At 41.4% G+C, this 25,556-nt stretch overlaps 1 protein-coding gene and 1 pseudogene across 50 annotated transcripts in view; both read right to left on the bottom strand.

The window, feature by feature from the left end:
- Positions 1–16,949: 16,949 nt before the first annotated feature.
- On the bottom strand, positions 16,950–19,001 carry LOC112131988 (uncharacterized; annotated as a pseudogene).
- A 1,128-nt stretch (positions 19,002–20,129) lies between these two features.
- The window catches only part of MAP4K4 (mitogen-activated protein kinase kinase kinase kinase 4), a 190,912-nt gene continuing 185,485 nt past the window's right edge, over positions 20,130–25,556 (bottom strand). For 27 of the 50 annotated variants that reach the window (XM_054547357.2, XM_054547366.2, XM_063713368.1 and 24 more), the window contains 4 exons: positions 24,399–24,548; positions 23,699–23,858; positions 22,696–22,835; positions 20,130–20,464 (listed from right to left, as the gene is read on the bottom strand). In XM_054547357.2, coding sequence (XP_054403332.1) covers positions 20,381–20,464; positions 22,696–22,835; positions 23,699–23,858; positions 24,399–24,548 — 534 coding nt within the window. In that variant the 3' untranslated portion in view covers positions 20,130–20,380. Of the gene's footprint in view, positions 20,465–22,695; positions 22,836–23,698; positions 23,859–24,374; positions 24,549–25,556 lie in introns of all 50 variants that reach the window. The other 23 variants (XM_054547354.2, XM_054547365.2, XM_054547355.2 and 20 more) reach the window with 1 other exon arrangement.

Here is a 25,556-nt window from a genome sequence, read left to right as displayed (position 1 = left end):
TGTATCACCTACAGGTTTCTTTCTATAGTATTTTCTTACTTGTTAATTTTTGCCATTCCTTGGGATGTCTGATAATTTTTTATTGCATGCTGGATATTGTATATGAAAAATTATAGACAAAATTTGAGGTTCGCTAACATTATCATCCTCCACAGAGAATCGATTTTGGCCCCTGGCAGGCAGTTAAAGTAGAGGTGGGACACCTTATCCAGTCTGAGACTGAGTTGATTCAAAATTAGGTTTTAATTCTGAAGGAGAGCTGGCTTTTTTCTGCCTTGCCCTTTAGTCCTAGGTTGCACCCTTTTCATGATATTAATAGAAAACCTGGGGTATTTACCAGAGCCCCACCTTCTAAGTGGGCTCTTCACTAAAGTTTTGCCTCCCCAGACTTATATGACTACCAAAACTCTTCATTATTTTCCAGGTTCTTAGCTCTTGAATTCGTACTGTCCATGGTGGAAAAAAATGTTGGTTCATCTCAATTTGGCTTCTCTTTCTCTGGGATCTTAGACTTCCAAGTCTTGGCCTCCTTGGGAGCTCTGACATCTATGTTTTGTTTCCTCACTTACTACAAGGCTACTGAAAGCTGAACTCACATTCCCAGGCTTATTAGCTGCTATTTCCTGCTCTTTGGCCCACACCACTTTCAAATTAGCAAACCTCTCAAGGGTAAACACACTATGGAATGTAGGGCTCACTCCTATGCCCTTCCTTCCCTCTGGTATCCCCTTAAGTCCAGTCCTCATGAGTGACTCTCCAATGCTTTCAAATAAATTTTTCTGGGGGTGGGGATTTTTTACAGCATTTCTAATTGTTTTTGGTGGTCTGGAACATGTATTTCTATCATTACCTGATGCCTTTTGTGGAGCTTAAAGAAATAAAATTATGATTGCCAAATGAAAACATAAATGAGTAGACAGGCTGAAAGTCAAAGTCAAGATTTTTCAGTAAACAAGCAGAAAGACAGTGTCATAAACTTTAGTCAAAAAGATAAAGAGAAAAAGAGTCAATCTACCAGGTAGAACATCCAACTAATAGGAGATCCTGCAGTGTCAGAGTTAGTGAAAGTAGGGATAGATCAGAATACTTCAGGTTAAAAGAGACTACTAAATGTCAACTAGGATAATTGAAAAAAATCCAATAAATGAATCCAAAATGTAATGAAAGCATTCAGAACACCAAAGATTTTTTTTTTTTAATGGCAGATGCTTCCAGCGGGCAAAACTTCCAAGTACAAAGTAATAAGTCTTTCTGGTAGGAATCCTCACGTCAGCACCAATCAAGTGATAGAAGACAATGGAACAATATCTTCACAATTCTATGGGAAGCTTATGTTAATATACAATTTTATTCCCAGGTAAACAATTAATTACGTGAGATGGAATGAATATAGACATTTTCAGAAAGACAGGACTTAAAGTTTTCCTCCCATGTACCTTTTCTAAGGAAGTTACTCAAGGATGTGCTTCAAGAAAATAAGGAAGGAAAACAAAAAAGAGAAGGAAGTGAAATTCAGAATGCACTTGAAATCTAACCCAGGTAGGGGGAGGAGCAGTGATCAGTGAAGGGAATTTCCAGAATGGTATCTGGCCAGCAGTCCTAGATAGCAACCAATCCACGCTGGAACAGGAAGTGGCAGTGGTCTACAAGGGATGTTGCTAAGAAAAGTGGATTGCATTCAATGGGTAACATCAGTGAAAAATTGGATAATTTTGAAGATAAGATGAAGATATCTTTTTTAAAACTACTTCAGGATTCTAGGAAATACATGCTACTTGGAAAAAACATGCTACTTAGAAAAACCATGGTTAAAATGTCAACCAAGATTTGAGCAATTAAAATAAAGGAAAAGATCATTCATTTGATCCAGATATCAGATTTACCTTCCTCTCAGTGGTATAGAGATCATAACGTTTGGTTGTAGAGGGAAAGGTAATTCTAGCAACCCCTTGACTAGGTAGAGAATAATATGTAGAATTAGAATAATGTAAATACTATGTATCTACTTGCAACTTTCATATAAATATCTTTAAATAACTTTAAATATAGTAACAGAACAAAATTCAAAAGTTATCAAGTGTGAAATCATAAAGTTAGAATTTGAGAGGTGGAAAAGGGAAAGAAGTGGCAAAGGGAGGGGGTGTGGGGCTAATGCACACATCTCATTCCATGAGGAGTTAGCACAGGCTGACTAAATTGGATGCAACTGAAAACAATGTCTATATGTTGTTTATTTCTATAGTCTTGGTAGTTACATAGGTATATGTTGTCAAAACTCATCAAAACGTACATTTTAAATGGTTACTTTTTATTGTATGTAAATTATGCCTCCATAAAGTTGATATCAAAATGTTATTTTAAGAATCAACCTTTAATTTAAAATAAAACCAATAAAATAATAAAAATATATAATTGTGAAAAGTTGGGAAGAGGAATAAGAAATGAGGGATAAATTAGCCAAAGCCTTCTTTTTCTTAATAGGGAGTTAATAAATATTTAAAGGTGATTAATCAAAGAAAACAGCAGTTTAAGATATAAAGTCCCTATCGGTAAAATACTGTGACATTTGTGCATGATTGACTAACCAATGGAACAAAATAGAAGGTTCATAAATAGCCCCAATTACATAAACAAATGTAGTATAGGATAAAGATGTCATCTTAAATCAGTAGGACTAAAATGGGCTTTCTAATATATGTTATAAGCTATTAAGAAAGTCATATGGAAAATATAAAATCAAATTTATTCCCCAAACTGTATGTCACAGTCAATAAAAACAAATCATAAAATGAATGTTAAAAAAGAAAGAAAGAAACTATACCAACACTAGAAGCAAATATGAGCCAATTCCTCTCTAACCAGAATTGAGGAAGCTTCTACTGACTTAAAATCCAGATGAAATAAGGGAAAAGATTATTGACTACATAAAAACAAAATCTTTTTATTTGACATAAAAAAATAATTTTAGAAAATAAAATGGATAAATAACAGACTGGGGGTAACTACTTGCAATGTATAACACACAATAAAATTGTTACTGGAAGGAGGGCCTTGAGGTGAGTTGTCCAGGTCCTTGGCATTTTGAACAAAGAATTGGACAAAACACACAAAGTAACAAAGAAATGAAACACAGGAATGAAGCAACAAAAGCAAGGATTTATTAAAGCAAGAAAGCACACCACAGGGTGGGAGTAGGCCCGAGCAAGCGGCTCAAGGGCCCGGTTACAAAGTTTTCTGGGTTTTAAGTACTCCTTTTGAGGTCCCTGATATGGTTTGGCTGTGTCCCCACCCAAATCTCATCTTGAATTGTAGTACCCATAATCCCCAGTTAGAGGTAATTGAATCATGGAAGTGGTTACCCCCATGCTGCTGTTCTTGTGATAGTGAGTTCTCATGAGATCTGATGGTTTTATAAGAGGCTTTTCCCTCTTTTCTCAGCACTTCCCCTTGCTGTCATCATGTGAAGAAGGATGTGTTTGCTTCCCCTTCTGCCATAATTGTAAGTTTTCTAAAGCCTCCCCAGCCATGCAGAACTGTCAGTCAATTAAATCTCTTTTCTTTATAAATCACCCAGTCTTGAGTATTTCTTTATAGCAGTGTGAGAACAAACTAATATAGTAAATTGGTACCACAGAGAGTGGGCGCTGCTATAAAGATACCTGAAAATGTAAAAGCGACTTTGGAACTGGGTAACAGGCAAAGGTTGGAACAGTTTTAAACGGAGGGCTCAGAAGAAGACAGGAAAATGTGGGAAAGTTTGGAACTTCCTAGAGACATGGAGGAAGATGTGGGAAAGTTTGGAAATTCCTAGACGTTTGTTGAATGGCTCTGACCAAAATGCTGATAGTGATATGTACAATGAAGTCCAGGCTGAGGTGGTCTCAGATGGAGATGAGGAACTTGTTGGGAACTGGAGCAAAGATGACTCTTGCTATGCTTTAGCAAACAGACTGGCAGCTTTTTGCCCCTGCTTAAGAGATCTGTGGGACTTTGACCTCGAGAGAGATGATTTAAGGCATCTGGCAGAAGAAATTTCTAAGCAGCAAAGCATTCAAGAAGAAGTGGGGTATAAACGTTTTTGGAAAATTTGCAGCCTGATGATGTGATAGAAAAGAACAACTCTTTTTCTGGGGAGAAATTCAAGCCAGCTTCAAAAATTTGCATAAACAATGAAGAGCCAAATGTTAATCACCAAGACAATGGGGAAAATGTCTCCAGGGAATGTCAGAGACTTTCATGACAGCCCCTCCTATCACAGGTCCAGAGGCTTAGGAGGAAGAAATGATTTTGTGGGCTGGGCCCAGAGCCCCCCTGCTCTATGCAGCCTCAGGACATGGTACCCTGTGTCCCAGCTTTTACACTCCAGATGTGACTAAAAAGGGCCAACCTATGATTCAGGTCCTTGCTTCAGAATGTAAGCTCCAAGCCTTGGTGGCTTACAGGTGGTGTTGAGCCTACAGGTACACAGAAGTCAAGAACTGAGGTTTGGGAACCTTCACCTAGATTTCAGAGGATATATGGACATGCCTGGATATCTAGGCAAAAGTTTGCTGCAGGGGAAGAGCCTTTGTGGAGAACCTCTGTTAGGGCAGTGCAGAAGGGAAATGTGGGGTGGAAGCCCCCACACAGAGTCCCCACTGGGGCACTACCTGGTGGAGCTGTGAGAAGAGGGCCACCATCCTCCAGATCCCAGAATGATAAATCCACCAACAGCTTGCACCATGTGCCTGGAAAAGCTGCAGACACTCAACACCAGCCAATGAAAGCAGTCAGGAGGAGGCCTGTATCCTGTGAAGCCACAGGAGTGGAGCTGCCCAAGGCCATGGGAGCCCACCTCTTGCATCAGCATTCCATGGATGTGAGACATGGCCTCAAAGGAGATCATTATGGAACTTTAAGGCTTAATAACTGCCCTACTGGATTTTGGACTTGCATAGGGCCTCTAGACCCTTTGTTTTGGCCAATTTCTCCCTTTTGAGAGGGACATATTTTCCCAATGCCTGTATCCCCATTATATCTAGGAAGTAACTAACTTGCTCTTGATTTTACAGGGTCATAGGCAGAAGGGACTTGCCCTTGTCTCAGATGAGTCTATGGACTTGGACTTTTGGGTTAGTACTGAAATGAGTTAAGACCTTGGGGAACTGCTGGGAAGGCATGATTGTGTTTTAAAACATGAGAACATGAGATTTGGGAGGGACCGAGGGTGGAATGATATGGTTTGGCTGCATCCCCACCCAAATCTTATCTTGAATTGTCGCTCCCATAATCCCCATGTGTCGTGGGAGGGACCCAGTGGGAGGTAACTGAATCATGAGGGCAGTTATCCCCATGCTGCTGTTCTCATGATAGCGAGTGAATTTTCACAAGTTTTGATGGTTTTATAAGGGGCTTCCCCCTTTGCTCAGCATTTATTCTTCTCCTTCCTACCATCATGTGAAGAAGGACATGATTGCTTCTGCTTCTGCCATGATTGTAAGTTTCCTGAGGCTTCTCCAGCCATGTGGAACTGTGAGTCAATTAAACCTCTTTTCTTTATAAATTACCCAGTCTCAGGCAATTCTTTATAGCAGAGTGAGAACAGACTAACACAGTCCCTATGTGCTATCCCTTATCTAGATAAAGGATTTGGTCCGTGGCTTATTAAAGGCTGAGGTGAATTGGTGCCAAAGCAGATGAAGGGATGGCCCCTGCTTGGCTCACAGCCATCCCATGGCACTCTCCCTTTCCATCTGAGACGTGGTAGAAAGAGGAGGGTTGTAGGGAGAGCAGCCTTTCATCTTTTGCTACTCTGGTGTGAGGAGATGGGGTTTTTCGTTTTGGTTTAGTTTTGGAGGTTGGAGTTAATTGGCCTTAGGTTCCCTGCCCCCAGCCCCAGGTGTTTTCTCTTTTAGGGAGTCAGCAGGAATTGGCCTCAGATTCCCTGCCCCCAGACCTTGGTGTTTTCCCTTGATTCAGCTTTAGGAAGTTAGCATGAATTGGTCTTAAGTTCCCTGCCTCCAGACCTATTCTCCTGCCTGAAATCCATTCCTAATGTATAAAGAGTTTCTAAAAATAATCAAGAAAAAGACTAGAGAAATGGGCAGGAGATAGGAGCTGACATCTCACAGAAAAAGCAAAATCTATTCAGATTATTCAAGCTTCCCTGCCTCCTCCAGTGGGGATGCATTTTAATGATTTTTTTAAAAAGCATCATGAATTTATGCTGAAATTCAGGATGATAGAATTTTTCTTTAACTTCTTTCAGTCTCATTGTCTCTATCTCCTTTCTCCCATCCTGAGGGTCCCTGTTCCCAATAACACCACCAACATCATGCGTTGGCTCTTAGGCTCATGAAAAAATGCTCAACTTCCTTGACAGTAAGATGAATGCAAATGGAAACTATATTGAGATACAATTTCTAAGTTTAACAACATATGCCGTTGGTGAGGCTGTGGCGAAACAGACATTCAAACATTTTTTGCTGGGAATAAAATACTTCAGAGGCGGACTTGGCACTATTTAGAAGAATTACATATTCATTTACAATTTGACTCAGAAACTCTTCTAGGAATCTGTTCCAAAGATGATGGCAAAAATTTAAGCAAGACCTGTGCACCATGCTATTCATTGAAGGATTATTTAATTAGTAAAAGACTAGAAACAGCCACATGCCCATCAATAAGCTGGCTGAAAAAACTATGGTACATCCCTCCAGAGGGATACCGCACAACTGTTTATAGCAGTGTGCAGAGAGAGCAGCCACTGAGACCAGAGGCTTGGATGCAAAGAGGCAGGAGGGGCCTTCCTGGATTGTGGCAATGGCTGCATGACTCTAAAAATATACTACCGCTTGTCCAGCTGGACCTTTCAGATGAATGAATTTCATGGTATGTAAATTTTACCTAAAAGTTGTTTTAGAAAAGGAATGCAAAATATCTTTATATAAAGTGAGCCATGGAGTGGCCTCTAGGGTATATTATTCCATAAACAAAGCAAGGTGGGGAAAAGTAAGGTCATCAAAAGGTGAACACAAATAAACAAACACATTTGTTTATATATTTTTTAAAAGGAAGGATAAACAAAGAACTAATAAGGATTGCTACTTACAAAGATAAGGTGGACACTGGTGGAGAAGGGAGGGAAGCTTGAATACTCTGACTAGATTTTGTTTGTAGGTTTAGCTTTAGAACAAGGTAATATTTTACATAATAACAAAACAAAGTTAAATTTATAAAAAGCAATCCCTAAAAAGTCCAAACCAACATGAAATACTCAGTTGGTGGCATAACCACTCTAAGAACAAAAGAAAAAACAAAAACTGAACAAACTCGTCTCCTAAACAAGCCTCAAACTGTTTTCAGTCATCATACTGTTGGTGGTTGGTGATAGAGCTGATGTTAATCTGAGCCTGTGGTGTATGTACTGCGGCAAACCCATGATGTTGGTGGTCTTATTGGGAAGAGGGACCTTCAGGATGGGAGAAAGGAGATATAGAAGATGAGATTGAAAGAGGTTAAGGAAAAATACTATCACCTCCAATTTCAGTATAAATTCATGATGCATTTTCTATCATTTAAAAAAAATGGCCAGGCGCTGTGGCTCATGGCCTATAATCCCAGCACTTTGGAAGGCTGAGGCAGGCAGGTAACTTGAGCCCAGGAGTTTGAGACCAACCTCAGCAACATAGTGAAACCCTGTTTCTCAAAAAAAATTCAAAAATTAGCTGGATGTGGTGGCTGTGCTTGTAGTCCCAGCTGCTAGGGAGGCTGAGGTGGGGGGATTGCTTGAGCCTGGGAGGTGGAGGTTGCAGTGAGACAAGATGGTGCCATTGCATAGCAGCCTGGGCTGGCAGAGGGAGACCCTGTCTCAAAAAAAGAAAAAGAAGAAAGAAAGAAAGAAAAAGAAAGAAAGAAAGAAAGAGAGAGAAGAAAGAAAGAAAGAAAGAAAGAAAGAGAAAGAAAAACTTTACATTGAAAAGATGAAGAAAAATGACCTTTGCAGCTGTAAGCAACACCAACACCAGCTTGTGATTGCAAAATACCATTTCCCATGAAAAGAATCCTAATTCCTGGAGAGATGGCTGACTCCAGGGCTAAGGTGGGAAATGAACAAAATGATCCTGGAACTTGTCATACCAGAAAGCAAGAAAGCTATCAAAGACTACTGTCATCATATCTAAAACACCCAAGAGCCAATGTGAAGAGATTTCTACTGGCCAAAGCTGGGACCATTTGAGCATCAATAATCCTGATTTTTTTTTTTCAAAGAGGCATATATCAACCAATTACAATGTGTTTTTTTTAATTATTATTATTATTATTATACTTTAGGTTTTATGGTACATGTGCGCAATGTGCAGGTAAGTTACATATGTATACATGTGCCATGCTGGTGCGCTGCACCCACCAACTCGTCATCTAGCATTAGGTATATCTCCCAATGCTATCCCTCCCCCCTCCATTTAGATCTTGATTCAAACATGTTGTTTCAAAAAAACACATGAGACAATCAAGTACATTTGAATAATGAATATTTGATGAAATTAAGGAATTATTGTTAGTTTTCTAATGTATAATAATGGTTTAGTGGATTTAGAAATGGATACTGAAACATTTACAGATAAATGCTGTAATGTCTGGGTATTGTTTCAAAATAAGCCATGAGGATAGTGCGGGTGGGAGAATAGGTTCAAAAGATGGCCGTAAATTGATAATACTTGACGTACGGGGATGGATACATAGGGGTCCATTCTTTCTATTATTTTTGTATATATTTAAATTTTTTCCATAATAAGAAGTTTTAAAAAGTGCTATAAGCTTAGCCTACTCTTTATATATACAATGTGTAGTAGATATGAGTTTGCTTCACAACTTCAGGGCAAGAAGTGGCACATTATTTTTAAGAATCGGGTCCAATCTGCTCCAAGCCCCCACTGGTTAGAATGTTGAGGAATCTAACCTACAGAGTGTTTAGGGGATGGCTCCTTCCCTGTAGGGTTGCATCAGAACCTTTGGGGCTTTAAAGTCATCTGGAAACAGGAGCTAGGTCTGGAGCATCACTCCATGAACACTCATTATTCCAGCCTATGGGATCTGCCTCTGTGACTGCTCACTTCCCCAAACACTTCACCTCTCCGAGGTCTCATCACCTGGTGAAGGACAAACTGGACAAGCCTCCACTTGCAGAACCCCCTTCTAAACTTGTCTTCATCACCAGCTTCAGGAGGCTCACTCTTTCACCTTGGTTGGACCCTGTGTAATTCTGCTTGGGCTGCCAGAACAAAACGCCACAGTCCAGGTGGCTTAAACACACCAAGAATTCATTGTGTCACAGTTCTGGAGGCTGGAAGTCCAAGATCAAGGTGCCTGCAGGGGTGGTTTCTCCCGAGACCTCTCTCCTTGGCTTGCAGAAGGCCGCCTCCCTGCTGTGTCCTCACGTGGCCTCTCCATGTGCATGTGCATCCTAGTGTCTCTTCCTGTTCTTATAAGGACACCAGTCCTATTGGATTAGGGCCCACCCTTATGACCTCATTTAATCTTAGTTACCTTTAAAAGGTCCCAACTCCAAGTGCAGTCACACTGGGGGTGAGGGCTTCAACATATGAATTGGGTGGGGGGAGGGGGGTCATTCAGTCCATAACAGATCCCTCTTTTGCCTCTCCAGGCCAAACTTCCTAAATGGGCCTGGCCTCTTAAACAGAGATGTTGGCAGTGAAATTGTCTTCCAGGGACCTGGCAGCTTGTTTTGGCCCTGACATGCAAAACCCATCACTATTCTGGGAGAGAAATAGGCAGCAAAGGCTTGGCTGCCTCTGGTGAGAACCAATACAAGCCTTCCACGTCTCACAGTTTCCAGGGCAAAACTCAGCATCCTATTGTATCAATCAATGTGTATGTACAAAACAAGCAGGGACAGACAAGGGAGTCAGGCGTAAGTCTCTGATTCCTTCTCATTAATGAATTTTCTAATGAGGTTTAAGAAGTGTGGGTGACAGCCTGCACTCTCCCCTCTGGTAGTTCTGTTTCTGATCTTGAACTCGCCTCATATGGTTATGCTTATCTTAATCTATTTTCCAATGTCCTTAATTGTCCTGTTTTTACTAACAATTTCTATGGAACAGTGGTTCTCAAAGTGCAATCCCCAAACCAGCAGCCTCAGCACCACATGGAAATTTTCTAGAAAGGCAAATTCTCCAGCCCCACATTAGGTATTTAGAACAGAAACTCTGGGGTGAGGCCCGGGCATCTGTTTTAATGAGCCCTCTATGGGCTCTGATGCATGCTTAAGGTTTGAAACCATGAATCTAGAAAGCTTAAAGGTTCACTCCTGGAAAGCGTATGCAGCCTTGCTGTTAGTCTTTCTCGAGCCCCAGGCTGCACAGTTCTCAAGTGTTCCTCAGGGTTCTCTAAGCACTATATCTTTTAAATTCCTTATAGCAAACTTCCTTTTGGAATCTGTGCTCAAATCAGACCCTCTAACTTTTTACAATAACCTCAGCATGTAACACAGTGGCTTATACATACTATGGTACTTCGTATTTGTTGAATAGATAAACAAGTTAGTGCATACTGTCATAAAACACTTATTTTGATGCAGATCCTTCATGTTCAGTTTTATGTAGGTTAAAAAAACAAAGATTCTGATAGCTAAACTTGATTATCTGAAATTAAGAGGAATGTTGTGTAAGATACAGGTTCAGTCCTAGGTGATAAGTTACTACTTCTGGTGGATTCCAAGATAAGCATCCTCCTGTGTTACTCTCAATTTACAATGAGGGCTTCCCCATAAACAACTTGGTGGAAACACCTGCATCTAGCTCTCTAGACTGGCATCAAAGCATTAAAGATATAAACTAAGACAATGGGGTTGCACTTAGCAGTAGGGAGCTTCAAGCCTGGACTCTTAGGAGATCTCCTGAGCTTTTCCTGCAGTACGGAGTGATGCAGGAAGAATGTGACACTCAGCATCCTCTTAGTCAGTGACTAGGTTATGTATGAACATGCCATGAGGACACCAAGAGTTACTGTCACTTTTCTCAGTTTCTACCACGAGTCTGTGTTCCTTTCCTTCTTTTACGTGTTATGCGACAGGCACCAGTAACTATACATAATGGTGGAGTGGGATTTTCCCCCACAACTATGAGAAGTCTCTGACAACTTCATTTCCAGGCAGGATGGGCTCCACCTCGCTCCTATCAGGTGACTCAGAGGTTGCTACCACCCCCTTCCCTGCACAGGACACGGCATCCTGTCTACAACACCCACCACCTGCCGTGGGAAGTGCAGCCAATCGGCTGCAGGGATCCTACAGCGTGTGGCATGCGACTTCTTGTGGGGACATGAAACACCTCGGCTGATACCCCTCTACCTCACAGCATCAAGGAAATGAAGGAAACACGGTGCCACGTCTGTCTCCAGAGGGGGAATGAGGTCTTCCTAGGCTCCAGGCACCACCACATTCACCCCTTTGAGATTTGCAAATTGTGTCCTCCACCTATTTTTGGCTCTTGTTTTATTACAGGCAGGGAACACAAGCTTTATAGATGAGGGGGTGTAAAATATATTTTCTAAAATCCAGGTTTCTTGATGAAAAGTGAATGAATGAAATGAGTCAATGGGTTTATCAGGATCCCACCCCAGCCTGCATTCCAGGTAACATTCCAATGGAACCACATCTTAGTCAGCAAGCCTTTGACTCAAAAAATTAGTGTGCCGAAAACAACTTGAAAACACTAACCAAACTAATGTGCACTGATGTACAGAAAAATTAGCCTTTAAAGATTAGCAGACTAGGTTCTAATCCTGGCTCCTCCATTGATAAACTCTAAAACAACCTCCAGCAGATTATGTAATTTTTAGGAGCTCAGTAACATGTAGACAACAATATTTACCTCCAAAGACTCCAGAGGGGAGTAACCATAATAATGTACATAAAGCCTCTGGCAAAATGGTAGCCTCGTGTGGCTATTCAGTGCTCAGTGCAGCTAGTGGGACCTGGCAAATGCTGTGTAAAATACATACCAGGTTTCAAAGTTTAGTATGAAATGAAGAAAGTCAATTATCCTATTCTTTATAATACTGATTACATGTTGAAATAATATTCTGCAATATACTGTGAAACACATTACCTTTTTAAAATGTGCACAATTATATATTTTACACTAGAGATCAAGAAAAACGATAGCTTGTGTTGACAGGTTGACTTATTTTTGTGCCTATCTTAAAAGCTTCTGTTACTCCTGAATCATTAAAAAGTATCCCAAAATTGCTGACTTCATATACTTTTTAGGTTCTTATCTTACAAGGTTAACTGTTTAAAAATTGTGATCATGTACCTGTGGGCATCAGAATTTTCTCCATATTAGACAACTAAAAATTAGATATAGACATTGACAAATATTATCTATAAACTCCAACAGCAAGGCAGTATCTATTGTCATTGCTTGACCTTTGAATTCAAACTTAAGATCCACACTATTTCTTTAATTGGCCTTATATAATGACAACAGATTTGGGTCTGGGTACATGCAGCCGTTTCTCTTTTGCCACCTAAAGGGTTGACTGCCTGTGGAAAGCTCTCCAGGGCCAGACAGAACTCTGCCTGATCTCTGATTTAGCAGGATCCGCCCATTTCCTGCGGTGGGAAAGCCTGTAGATATCCTAACCTGGTTGCTATAGGGTTCACTGGGGAGCCAGCCACAGTACCGGGAATAAAGAATCAAGTGTAGCCAGCCTTCCACAGAGAGGTCCCAGAGAGTGCGCTAACTGGGCCAATGAGACATCCATGTGTCCTGAAGAAGTCCCCACCTCTACCATGGCAGACCCCATTTCTGCTGCATCCAGAACCCATTCACATTTACAAAGAATATCGAAGCCATTTGATGAGTTCAGAAGTGTTCTTGAGTGGCTCATGAATTGCTCACTACCTGATAGGGTTTGGCTGTGTCCTCACCCAAATTTCATCTTGAGTTGTAGCTCTCATAATTCCCATGTGTTGTGGGAGGGACCTGGTGAGAGGTAATTGAATCATGGGGGAGGTTTCCCTCATACTGTTCTCACGGTAATGAGTAAGTCTCACAAGCTCTGATAGTTCCGTAAGTTTTTCTTTTCACCTGGCTCTCGTTCTGTCTTGCCTTCCACCATGATTGTGAGGCCTCCCCAGCCACATGAACTGTGAGTCCATTCAACCTTTTTCTTTATAAATTACCCAGTGTTGGGTATGTCTTCATCGGCAGCGTGAAAATGGACTAATACACCACCCTTACACATATCTAGTCCCAACTTACCTCAAGGTAGGTGATTCTACGGGGTGCTGAAGGGACTGCAGGTCCTCTACATCCCAACAAAGCCTGTCTCAACGGCCGTGAACCTGGCCAGCCACTAAAGTTGCCTGTTTCATCCCGTTAGACAGTTCTGATTGTCCCTTTCATACTGGAGGCTGATGCTGCTCCCAGGGCACTCAACTCACTTTTCCTAGCTCTATCTTGTGGCTCCTGCATTTGTGTCTCTCCAAATAAGTTTAAATTAACAAATGGGTAGCCTGAGTCGCCTCTTCTATAGGCTGAGAAGGCAAGTGTAAAAGCCCTTAGCACACAGGGCCTGGTGCGTAGCAAATATACATAAAATCCCATTGCTATCATTGTTACCCCAAAGCAGGATGGATTGATCAGGGTTGAATGATATTTTGATTTTTAAAGGAATATATGCTTACTTCTACCAATTATTTTCTTTTATTTTGACCCATCTTCATTGGATCTAATTTGGAGCCTTGTCCTGCTGTGTCCCTCTCCTGCGATGAGGCTACAGGTGGTCCCTCTATGAGTGTATCTAAGTGTGACCTGACCACCAAAGGGGGTCATCTCTCACTTCGTAATCCATGCAGTTCAAACTCACGCCAGTTATTCTGGCAGCTGCATGCTGTTGTAGCTTAAGTGTTAAGTCTTTTTTACACACACAGTTACTAAAGGCTCTCCTTTAACATGTAGAATATACTATGCACTGTTCCAAGTAACCCCTTTAGTTAATTCTGCATTTCCCCAAAGGAGCACCATACCTTAAGACTGTGCTTATTAGCACACAGTGGTTGCTCAACTTGTTAGATTGACCAGAATGCCACCAAGTTCCCAGAAGTTTACTAGTGTCTAACTTACTCAATGATGTACCCTGCAAATGACAGTCTGCGGACAGTCAGGCCTTCCAGGAGGCAGCACTGAGGAAATGTGCTCTATGCCAGTAAGATACATGAGGTGCCAACAGGACAAGGCCCTTGTGAAATGTGACAGCTCCATGTGTTTGCCAAGGATCAGAAAAGGATCCCAGCTCAGCAAAGCCAGCTCTTATCCCTTCCTAGGGGAGAGCCCACATAAGTTAGCGGGGACAACCTCAGAACCCTGATTTAGGATTTGGACACAAAGAACGCCCATAGATCCCAACCTTTCCGGGTTGGAGCTTTGCTCTCCACAGCAGGCAGGGCCTATTTTGGCAACTGTGCTTCCAGAACGGTCCCCCATTCCAAAACCTGACTCACTGCATCTGACCTATGATAAGCCTACCTTTGGCATCAAGATCATCTGTGGAAAGAGATCCCTGGGTTTCTAAGAGCTTAAACTGAAAACACACCTAGCAGGAACCCATTTCTGGAGCTGCTTTTGGGGCTGTTTCCCCTGAGGGGTGAAAGGTTAACTCTGCAACTTTTGAGGCTGGGGACCTAGCTGTCAGTGAGTTAGCTCCAAGTATAACACCAGAAAAACAGATTAAGAACCAAGGATGGCAATATAAAGAAATGAAGTGCTGACACGTGCTACAACATGGATGAGCTATAACACACTATGCTACATGACAGGAGCCAGTCACAAAAGGCCACATGGTGACTGGTTCCATTTCTATAAATGTCCACAACAGCCAATCCATAGGGACAGAAAGTAGATTAGGGACTGCCTAAAGCTTGCGGGGGGGGGCGGGGGGGCCAGAGTGGAGGGAGGCGGAGATTGGAGGATAACATCAAAGGGGTACGGAGCATCATCTTGGGGTAATAAAAAAGTGGGACAATTGTTAGTGATGCATGCACAACTCTGAATAGACTACAGGCCACCCAATTGTCTACTTAAATGGGTGACTTATGCAGTATGTGAATTGTATCTCAATAAAGCTGTCAAAGAATCAAGAAGTACTCAATACCATCTATTGTGGAACAGTTATTAATGTTAGTTTCTAAGGGCTGTTACATCAGAGTAAGAGCAGAATGGCCTTGGTCAGCTCTGTCCGCATCCCTCCACAGAACTCTGGTGAGTAACTTGCCTGAATTTTACACTTTTGGCCAAAATAGAAACGAGTATTTTTTAAAAATCACTTTGTGCTGGAATATCTAATCCAAATTTCTTAGAAACAAGCAAACTAGATTGGTCTCAGAAATCAAGAGTCCTTGCAGTGTTATTCCAGCACCCAAGCTCCAGCTGGAGGGACTGTTAAGTACTGGGACCTGTTATGGGACAGGATGGCCCATGCCCAGTGCAGTGGAGCTCTGCAGCCCTCCTGGGACTACACTTCCCCAGCACTTCCTGGAAGGAAGACCTGGAAGAAGAGGAAGACCAGAGCACTTCCTTGCCCATCCCACACTGCACAGGCAGGCTGGTTTTCCCTTGGATTAACATAGGAGTTATTTCATGCTACTTAAGCAAACAGCCAGGTAATCTGAGTGCCTGCTCTGTGCCAGCATGTTTGGTAGTTCAGGAGAAGCAGAGTTTGAAATTTAGTAAGTGGTTAAATTTGAGAAACAATCTCGGCTAATATGCAGGCTATGTATTCATTAGGAAATAGTGAACAAGGTAACAGCAAAGAAGCTGGGCAGGACAAAGGCAAAGATGAGACTGTTTCAGGAAGAATTTGACACAAGGATACAGTCTGATTAACCTAAGGGAGAGGTAGACCAGGTATGGGAACGCAGTATTTGAGTGCCTATCTTCTCGCGTAAGAAAATATAGTAACTACTTTCCCCAAGTTTTTATTCCTTAGCCATTTTACTTTATAGAATATATTAGCTACTTCTGCTTAAATGAAGCATGGGTTTTTTTTGTTTTTTGAAGCAGATGCCAGAGAATGCACCAATTTTACTGTATTTTTGAATGTGATGCCAAAACACAGAGCTGGTGTTGGCTGAAGGGTCTTGATTGGATCCCCCGTTGCTTCCATTAAGTGAAATCTCAACCAATGGAGGAGAAAATTGGAACAGGAGGATTGCATGATGGTCCCAAGAAAACTCCACCAGATTTTTATTCGTAATCATCCACCAACTGCAACATACCAAGTAGGAAAAAAAAAATCTTACTCATCTGACAGCCTAAGGAGTTATATTTTCCCATTAGAGAGATAGCATGTTTCCAGGATGAAGCACGAAGTGGTTTATTAATATACCTAATTGATGATGATGCAGCACGGGCAGCCCTGGAGACTAAGGCGAGGTGTCAACACTGAGAGCATGGCCCCAGATTTGCCCGATGGGGATCATGCCTACCAGACCTATGGGGGGGTTGATGGGAAACCCCAGCGCTGAAGACACAATGACCTTACACTGAAGGGGCTCCAATTATTAAACCCAAGTTAGTGCCAAACTGAGAAAGAGCTACTTTAATTGTCCTATTACAGACATCATGCTGTTGTACTTTTTGATCCAAATTCAAAACTGCAAAAATGTGACATTTAAGGACCAGCTTTACTCCATATTGTCTTCAGGAACATGGTGATGGAGGTTCATCTCCCATTTCATCTCTGAGGTCTTTAGACAAACATTTGCTACTTTTATAATCTACACCTGGCCTTGGGCAAGCCCCTGTCATCTGAAATAGCAAAATACAGGAGCCTGCTCTGGTATAGGCAGCTCAGGGTAGGCAGGTATGCATAAAATATGGATCCTCACAGGAAGGAAACATTCTGAAGGGTCAGAACATATTCGAAACTCATGCCACATAAAATAGGTGTCATTTTTACTTTATTTAAGGAAAAAAGGGTGGGGGGACAACAGTAATTTTCATAATACACAGTAGACAAGTTAGCACTGCAAAAAAAAGGGCTGTGTACTTGCCACCAGTCTGCTTTGCAGCTTTTATAATTAGTAAATTTAATGCAGTTTGTCATTTGTATTACTATTTAGCAAATTAATAATTGGCAAAATTAGGGTAAGTGTGCTACAACTAAGACGAAAACCTAAATAACCCATAAAAAATCACTTAAAATAAACCATAAATAAGTGGTGTGCATTAGTGTAACAAAACCATTTTTGTAAACATTTTCTCCAACATAACATGTGCATGAGAAAAGAGTAAAAAACACTGCACTCAATACAGAAAGGGTTAATCTGATTTTAATACAGAAAGGTTATTACTTATGAAAGCTCTGACTAAACCTAGAGACATTTTTGTTTCGTTTGGAAGAGCACTCCTCTAACATTTCAATGTTCCATATGTAATGGTATCATTACAATACTGTTTTCTTGTGTAATTTTGCCATATTGGCACTTCTGTGGAGAAGTTACTACCCTGTAAAAGGGGGGAAAATAATTCCTTTCCTAAAAGAATCTAAACATTTCAACGACTCCCAATCTTTTATGGAGAAACTTCACTGGGTACCTGCATCAAGCTATAGCAACTCAATCTGGTTGACAAGGGGGTGAGGCTAAGATGGGAAGGAAAAAAGCCAAGTAAAGCACAGACCAGGTAGCTCCCGCCGAGAAGGACAAAGGGTGGTCCAATTTCAGTAACTTAAGCCCAACAATGGATTCAATTCAGTTCACCACAAACACCACGAGAGTGCCCACCAGGTGCCTGGAGCTGCACAAGCAGGGTAAGCACAACTCAGTGTGAGCTCAGACCCCTTTACCACCTATGGGAAAGCCAGCAAGTTCTAAGTACTTGGTAATTCCAATGAAACACCATTTGCATTTTTTTTGTATAACATTTGACTTACAGACATGGAGCTTCAAGTCTTTGGATAATGTAAGACCATTATGCCACATCCTTTGTTCTCTGCCTTCTCCCACTTAGCATCAGACATTGAGCATTTCTTCAAAGACATCTGCCCACCTTTTACTGTTCTCCACCTGTGCCTTTCCTTCTTCTCTTGATATGTACACAAGTGTGTTCACTGTGGCATGTTTCATCTTATGAAAAGCCTAAACATGGATATAAATCACAAGCAGGAATTTAATTCTAACTAAAGTCCTGTGGCGATGGAATCCAGCCTACCTCAAATCCCTTTCAAGGTAGGATTAATTTTTCAACCTTCTCTAGGTTAACCACAAACCAGTAGGCGGCTTTGGCCTTTGGCACTGCTCCAAAGTCATACAAATGAAACATCCATTTCCATCTTCTTTTACTTCCCCAAAAAGTAAGGCTTCTCAGCTTGTCTTGTCTTTACGGGTATACACAAAACCACCAGCAGCTGTGTCTGCATTCATGAGTGGATGTACTTGTCTTACCAGATGTTTGTAGCTCAAAGGAGGGCCTTTTTCAAAAACACGGAACCAGGAACAGGAAACTGACAAGAGGCCAGAGTGGGTGCCAACTGAGATGGGAAGCAAACAGGTACAAATGGCTGCTGTGTCTAGGTGGGTGGGGGCAGAGGGAAAATCCCCCATTTTCACAATATATAGGAAAATTAACCACAAAGGAAGAAGATTAAGCCTAAAAAACAGCAAGTTTCTTTTGATGACTGAGGTTAAAGCAGCCATAATGCAGTATTTCCACTCAGAACTCGACAAGAGGAAAGTAAGATGGCAGGACTGTGACATGGAGTCCTGATCCTTTTCTGAGACGGTAACATCCTTAGGGGAGCTGAGTGATGACCATGAAGCCATGAAACAAATTCTTTCTCAAGACATTTATTACAAATGTCATGAATATATTCATAAAGTAAAATTGGTTTAAAAAAACAGAGAACAAGAGAGCAAGTGAGAAAACGAGAAAAGCCAGAACTTCGATATTACACCTAAAACACAGAAGATGCCGACTTTATGAATAAGCAGAGTTAACTACATTCTTAAAATAGTTGTAGTGCATTGCGTTTTTAGAAAAGGGAAGCTCCCCCACCCCCAAGAAAAGGTTCCTGCAACACTGAACAGTTTGTGTGACTATTCTAATGTGGCCGCCTGTGTGCTACCAATCCCCTACATCGAGAACAATGAGATCTTGTGTCATGGGCTGCAGTTGCCCCATCAACCTCTAATGGTGAATCTGGTGAAAACAAAGCATTCTGCTTTCTAAACTTGGAAGTAAACTGCAATAGCCTTAAGGCTATTTCCCATCTTCATGGACAGTTCTTGTGCCTGCTGATTTGTGACAATAAAAGTCAAACTTCAATCTGGTCGTTTTGGTATTAAGATTAAATTAAACATTAATGGTTTCTTCCAAAAACATATGAACTAAATCACCTCTCAATGCATTAAGAACAATGAGGTAGGCAAAAAAAAATAAACATGTGGTTTGAATTTTTTTCTTTCTTCTGCAAGTGCAGACTGTGGTAAAACTGTTGTTGCACTTCTAGGTTTAAACAAAAATTAAACCTTTAACTGAGGCAGTGCTAATACTGTCACACAACAAAGTTCTGGCCATTATACAAAATGCACACGTTTTCTTTTTCTTTTTCTTTTTTTTTTTTTTTTTTTTAGAACCATCTGCACATGATTTAGGCAACCTGGTACACAGAAAAATGACTGAGTTCTTGGCCAGGACCCCCCACCCCAAATCCAAAGAAACAAAACGGGACCCCTTAACCCACCCCACCCCATCTCCCAAGCCCCACCCACAAAAAAGTTATCCTAGTAACTGTGTCTTTCACATTTTATAAATATTAACTTCTTAAACCTGCATCTTCTTCTTTGTCCACATATTGTCACATTACAAAAAAGAAATGTCAATTAAATACACTGTTAATGTTACTATATTAAATCTGCTCTCTGCTTCAGCACTCTGCTCCTTTTACCACCATTTCTCACCTCCTTGTGCCCACTGCCAATAAAACCAACGGCATGTTCATCGTCGCCACTGTCAGACACCCACAAGACAGAGTCATTCAGAGACAAGGAATTCTGGAGCTGGAGGAAAGGTGTTTGCTTTCCAGTATGATGCTCAATCCCAAACACTTATAGCACCTGATGGTAGAATCTGAACAGCACCAGCTGCAGCATTGCAGCCTTGATTTATTTTGGAGTAAGAAAAAAAAAAAAAAGAACGGGGATAAACTGGTATAAGAGGAACAGGAAGGAGGGGAGAGAACCCAACACATGAGGTCTGCACACACAGCTGTCCTGGTTGCCCTCGGTGCAGCTCCGAGCTCCAGTTACAAGGAATTCCAAGTTCTCAGGATCTTGAAGACTCTGGGGGCCAGTAATCCCTGGATCACACTGCTTCTACCAGCTCAGAAGAGAAGTCCTGCCTAAGGTCATGAAATAAACCTGACTGCTGCCACCAGACCGAACAGAGGCAAAGAACACCTGCAAAAGCAAGAAAAGAGAGGGCATGGTTACCACGGTCATGAAGCACTTCCAGCCAGGGAATCTCAGCCACCATCATCCTCAACACTGTCAAGTACGAGAAGCTTAGACTCCCAAAGAGCCGTTTCAAAAGAAACTCTGAGGCCAGGCACAGTGGCTCACACCTGTAATCCCAGCATTTTGGAAGGCCAGGAGTTCCAGACCAGTCTGGCCAACATGACAAAACCCGTCTCTACTAAAAATACCATGTGGTGGTACACATCTGTAATCCCAGCTACTCAGGAGGCTGAGGCATGAGAATCACTTGAACCCGGGAGGTGGAGGCTGCAGTGAGCCAAGGTCACACCACTGCATTCCAGCCTGGGCAACAGAGCAAGACTCTGTCTCAAAAACAAAAACAAAAACAAACAAAAAAAAAACGGCTGGGCACAGTGGCTCACGCCTGTAATCCCAGCACTTTGAGAGGCCGAGGTAGGCGGACCATGAGGTCAGGAGTTCAAGAGCAGCCTGGCCAAGATAGTGAAACCGCATCTCTACTAAAAATACAAAAAATTAGCTGGGCATGGTGGTGGGCGCCTGTAATCCCAGCTACTCAGGAGGCTGAGACAGAGAATTGCTTGAACCTAGGAGGCGCAGGTTTCAGTGAGCCGAGATCACGCCACTACACTCCATCCTGAGCGACAGAGCAAGACTCCATCACCAAAACAAACAAATAAACAACCCACAAAAACCTCTGGGGCAATTATCAATTTATAATTCGTAAGGAGTGACCATCTGCAGCCAATTTTTATTACAACTCAGGCTTATTACTACTAACTCCTTACACGTTGGCATATTGTGAGACCACAAAGGAAAAAAATGGATGTTTCTGAAGAGTTATTTATTTCCACTTCTACTGTTAACACCTATCTAATAAATAAATGTCTTTAAAAAACACAATGAGCAACAGGGAAGACTCCTTAACAACCTAATTTCTTTTTAAAAATCAACACAAAATGTATTAATTACTTCATAATCCATAAATAGAATTTTTGTGCCTTTTATTAATAAATCTTAAAGGACATGACATGCATGATAAAAATATTTAAATGCCTGAAATTCAAAGAATGTTACAGTTGCAGCTATGGTAAACATACTTAGGATAGTATAAGCCAACAAGCTGACAAAATCCTGGATTAGCTCTGAGCTGTAGAGATTTTCAAGGTCACAGATTTGGGAGATAATCTGTAAGCAAAACTCCACTTGAAACTGAGTTGTAGGGTTGCAGAAGACAGTGGGTAGGGGTGAAGCGACTTTGTGTTTGGGATGTATCGGGCAAGCAGGACCAGCTGCCAAGGACAGATATGTAGCTTCTTCTTTCTTGCATTAAATGATTAAATGTTTAAATCTGAGAACTGGGCTGACTGCTAGTCTGTCAATGTGAGGCAAAAGGTGGAAACGTTCTTCAGGGCCACGTTTCAAAGGTCGTGGTGTCTTGCCTTAGGTAGTCAGACATGCCTTTGTCTGACTGGGCAGAAGAAAGAAAGGGTAGGCTTAGTAAAAATCAGTTCCACCCTCGATGCCTTCTCCCTTGGCAAACAGGGATGGGTCAACGCCCCTGGCCATCTATCTGCTCCACTCCAAAGCCGGTTTGAAAGGGACTTCCTGGGAGGAAGGTGCCACAGGAATCGTCCCTGGAGTGATATGGCCAGTTTTGAAAAGCAAAGGGGGTGTCATGCCATGGGGTCTCTGGTGCAGGAGGTATGTTATGTCTGCATAAGATGATTTTTACTGTGAAACATTTCTGACATGCAAACCTAGGAAGCAATTTCATCACTCACAGACTAACAAGGGGCATCTTCTTGACACACATTAGGTCAGAGGAACCTTTTGATATACCGAAATCGCACGGTGGTTCCTTCCACTCACAAAAGAATTCCAGCCAACTAAACTGGCAGCTTTTATCTTCCCTATCTCTAATTATAGCCTAGACTGGTCATCTAATAGAGTTAAAAATACATATACAAAGCAAAACCCAAATATGTTAATTTCTACAGAGAAAAGTATCTCTATCCCCTCATAGCAAAAAGCAAAACATACCCCAATCCTCACAAACATGACTAAAAAGCAACGTTTAAAAAGTTCCTTGATTATTTTTATCAAAACTCCAAGGAAATTAATCATCAAACTCCATGGAAAACAAGCCATTAAAAGATAGTGTAACTAAAAAGAATCCATAAGGAAACTATTACCTTGTCATTGCGTTCACACAAGAATTTTAGTCTTTGAGCCCTTTTGTGCATGAACACACCATCCAAGTGACCAGTTTCCACAGATCGGATCTCTATGGCCTTCTCTCCCCAGCCCATTGTCTGATTGGATCGAATATATGCTTTTGGAAAGGGAAAAATTGCAAACCGTTAAAGATAAGGAAACAGCCCTGAAAAGATGTTGCTTATGTAATAAAAATGTATTTTTATACTTCTAAATCTTTTTAAAATTTAAAATTTAAATGCCTAGCATTTAAAGATTTGTTTTCAAGGAACTCTGCCTTTGTAACCACCTTGTCTATCCTGTGAAGTAGTTACTTCCATCAGTGGTTGATCTATTTCATTTTCCTTAGGCCTTTCACGCCTATCTAGAAAAATTACCCACTGAGTTTAGAGTTTAGTGCACAGATTTTTATCAATCCAGTCATGAGAGATGGCAGGGAAGAGAAATCATGAGTGATCAGAGACAGTCACTTAATTACAATAAAACCAAAATAGTTTTGGAATAGAAACCCATGAAAATGTCAAATATCGGTCTTTATTACTGAATGCAAACTAGAAAACTATGCACAAGGCTGTTTGTAGTTATGGCTCTACCATTCTGTGCAAATAACTTCCCTTTCTGTCTCCCTTTACCAATTCGTTACCAATTAATTCTCTGTCTCTTTACCAATTCTCTGTCTCCCTTTACAAAGTGGTCAACAAAAACATGTCCGATTTTCCTCTGGGTGTTTTAAGGATTAAATGAGAGATTATGATAATAGGGTTTTTAAAGTAGAAAATAATTACTCGGATTTTGTTCTAAAATAGACCTATGACTATTTCCATGGCCTACAATCTAACTTTTCCACCATCTACTGCCAACTACTCTGTTCAATGGTAGCCAAAAGGTCTGAAGGACATACAAAATCAGCATGATAAATAAATGGAGTCTCAGACACGGCTCCACTTTCACAAATGCTGCCTTTCCCCAAGTTCTCCATACCTACTGACGTAGGCATCTCTCCCCACTGTAGAACTACATCCTTGGTGATCCTTCCATATGTGTTTACATAAACCCCCTCATCTTCATAGCACACCAGAAGCTCCATTCCATCTGTATTGGGGAGGATGATGATTGCATGGGGTTTGATGCTACACTGGATCTAGAGAACAGGAACAAAGTACAGGGAAGAACGTCTGTGGTTATTTCCAGCCCTGTGCAAGTGCTCACTAAGACTCTTAGTCAATACACTGGTACTATATCTCTGAAGATAAATACAGCAATTAGATTAACATTTTAGAATACTCATGCAATATATATCCCCAACTCTGCCTTTTCCCAGTAATATACTCTACTGACTCACATCTCCTGAGGCCCATGAAACATTGGATGCTGGGCTCCAATTGAGAACCACTCCCAACCCAGGGATATTCTGGCCTACCAGCAACTTCCCCAAATCCATCCCATGTTAGTCAAAGCAAGAGCTAAGAGGTTTTCACAAGGGCTCCACAGAGCCAGGAAGGCGGATTTCCACTTGTCTAAGAGCATGGAGCTATTGAAAATTGCATATCATTTAAATACTCACCCCCACACCAAGGGGAAATGAATCCCTGCTTGTGTTAGTTCACTAAGCAGAGTAAAGAAGAAAGTCAAAACAAAATGAAGCCAGTCAACCAACCATAGAGTGTGGGTTCTTTCTTACATGTGTTGGTAGATAAATGTCATAGACTGATCCTGAATCCACATCAACAGCATGGAATCCAGCACAGGATCCATAGATCACTTTCAACCTCTGGCCTTCCTCAACAGTGAGATCCACCAGTAATGGCTTATGTACCAATTCTCCAAATGACTGCAAAGAAGCCATAAGAGAGAAGTGAGAAGATGAAGGAGAACTTATTTTTTTTTTTTTTTGAGATGGAGTCTCGCTCTGTCACCCAGGCTGGAGTGCAGTGGTGCCATCTCAGCTCACTGCGAGCTCCGCCTCCCAGGTTCGCACCATTCTCCTGCCTCAGCCTCCTGAGTAGCTGGGACTACAGGCACCCGCCACCATGCCCGGCTAATTTTTGTATTTTTAGTAGAGACGGGGTTTCACCATGTTAGCCAGGATAGTCTTGATCTCCTGACCTCGACCTCCCAAAGTGCTGGAATTACAGGCGTGAGCCACCACGCCTGGCGGGAGAACTTACTTCTAATAGATCAAACTAGAGAAGACCCAACATACTCAGTTATTCAATTACTGAGCCACACTGGCAACAACCGTAAGGCAACAATACTCTACAAAATTAGTCTTTATTATGTTTTTGCCTGTTAATTAGCATCTAGAAGACACTTCTTCCAGAAGTTATGTTCCAAATCTCCCTTTCCAGATCAAGATTTCTGCTCTGTCACTTAACTGTGCTGTTGGCTGCCTTGATCAGAAAATCATGCAAAGTAAAATAGTGAGGACTTTCCTAAGCATGCTACTCAACTATTCAAATGCACAGTAGAGCGAGAAGAGTTGTAGGAGTCACACACTGAAAATTGTATCACTATTATCATACTAGTAGCTATTTGAACTATAAAGGTCTCTAATTTTCGGACTAGACTAAAATGGTGAAAAGGCTGTATGTGCTACAACAGCCTGGATTGTGCTGGTGGTCTCCATTTTTCACTGACATCACTACCCACAGTTCACGAGACTACGATAATGAAACAGCAGCTTTAAATAAGGTAATATGTATAAAACCAACTGGTACGGTACCTAGTATATAAAGGATATTAAGGTCAGATCTCAGAAGATAATATAACTGTATAACCAATTCTCTTTATTCAGTAACACTTGGATTTATTTTTTAAGCGAATATTATTTTTTAACCGA

This window comes from Pongo abelii, chromosome 12, assembly GCF_028885655.2.
Source record: "Pongo abelii isolate AG06213 chromosome 12, NHGRI_mPonAbe1-v2.0_pri, whole genome shotgun sequence".
Lineage (NCBI taxonomy): Eukaryota > Metazoa > Chordata > Mammalia > Primates > Hominidae > Pongo > Pongo abelii.
Note: the sequence above shows the minus strand (reverse complement) of the source record. Positions and strands in the feature narration are given on the sequence as shown.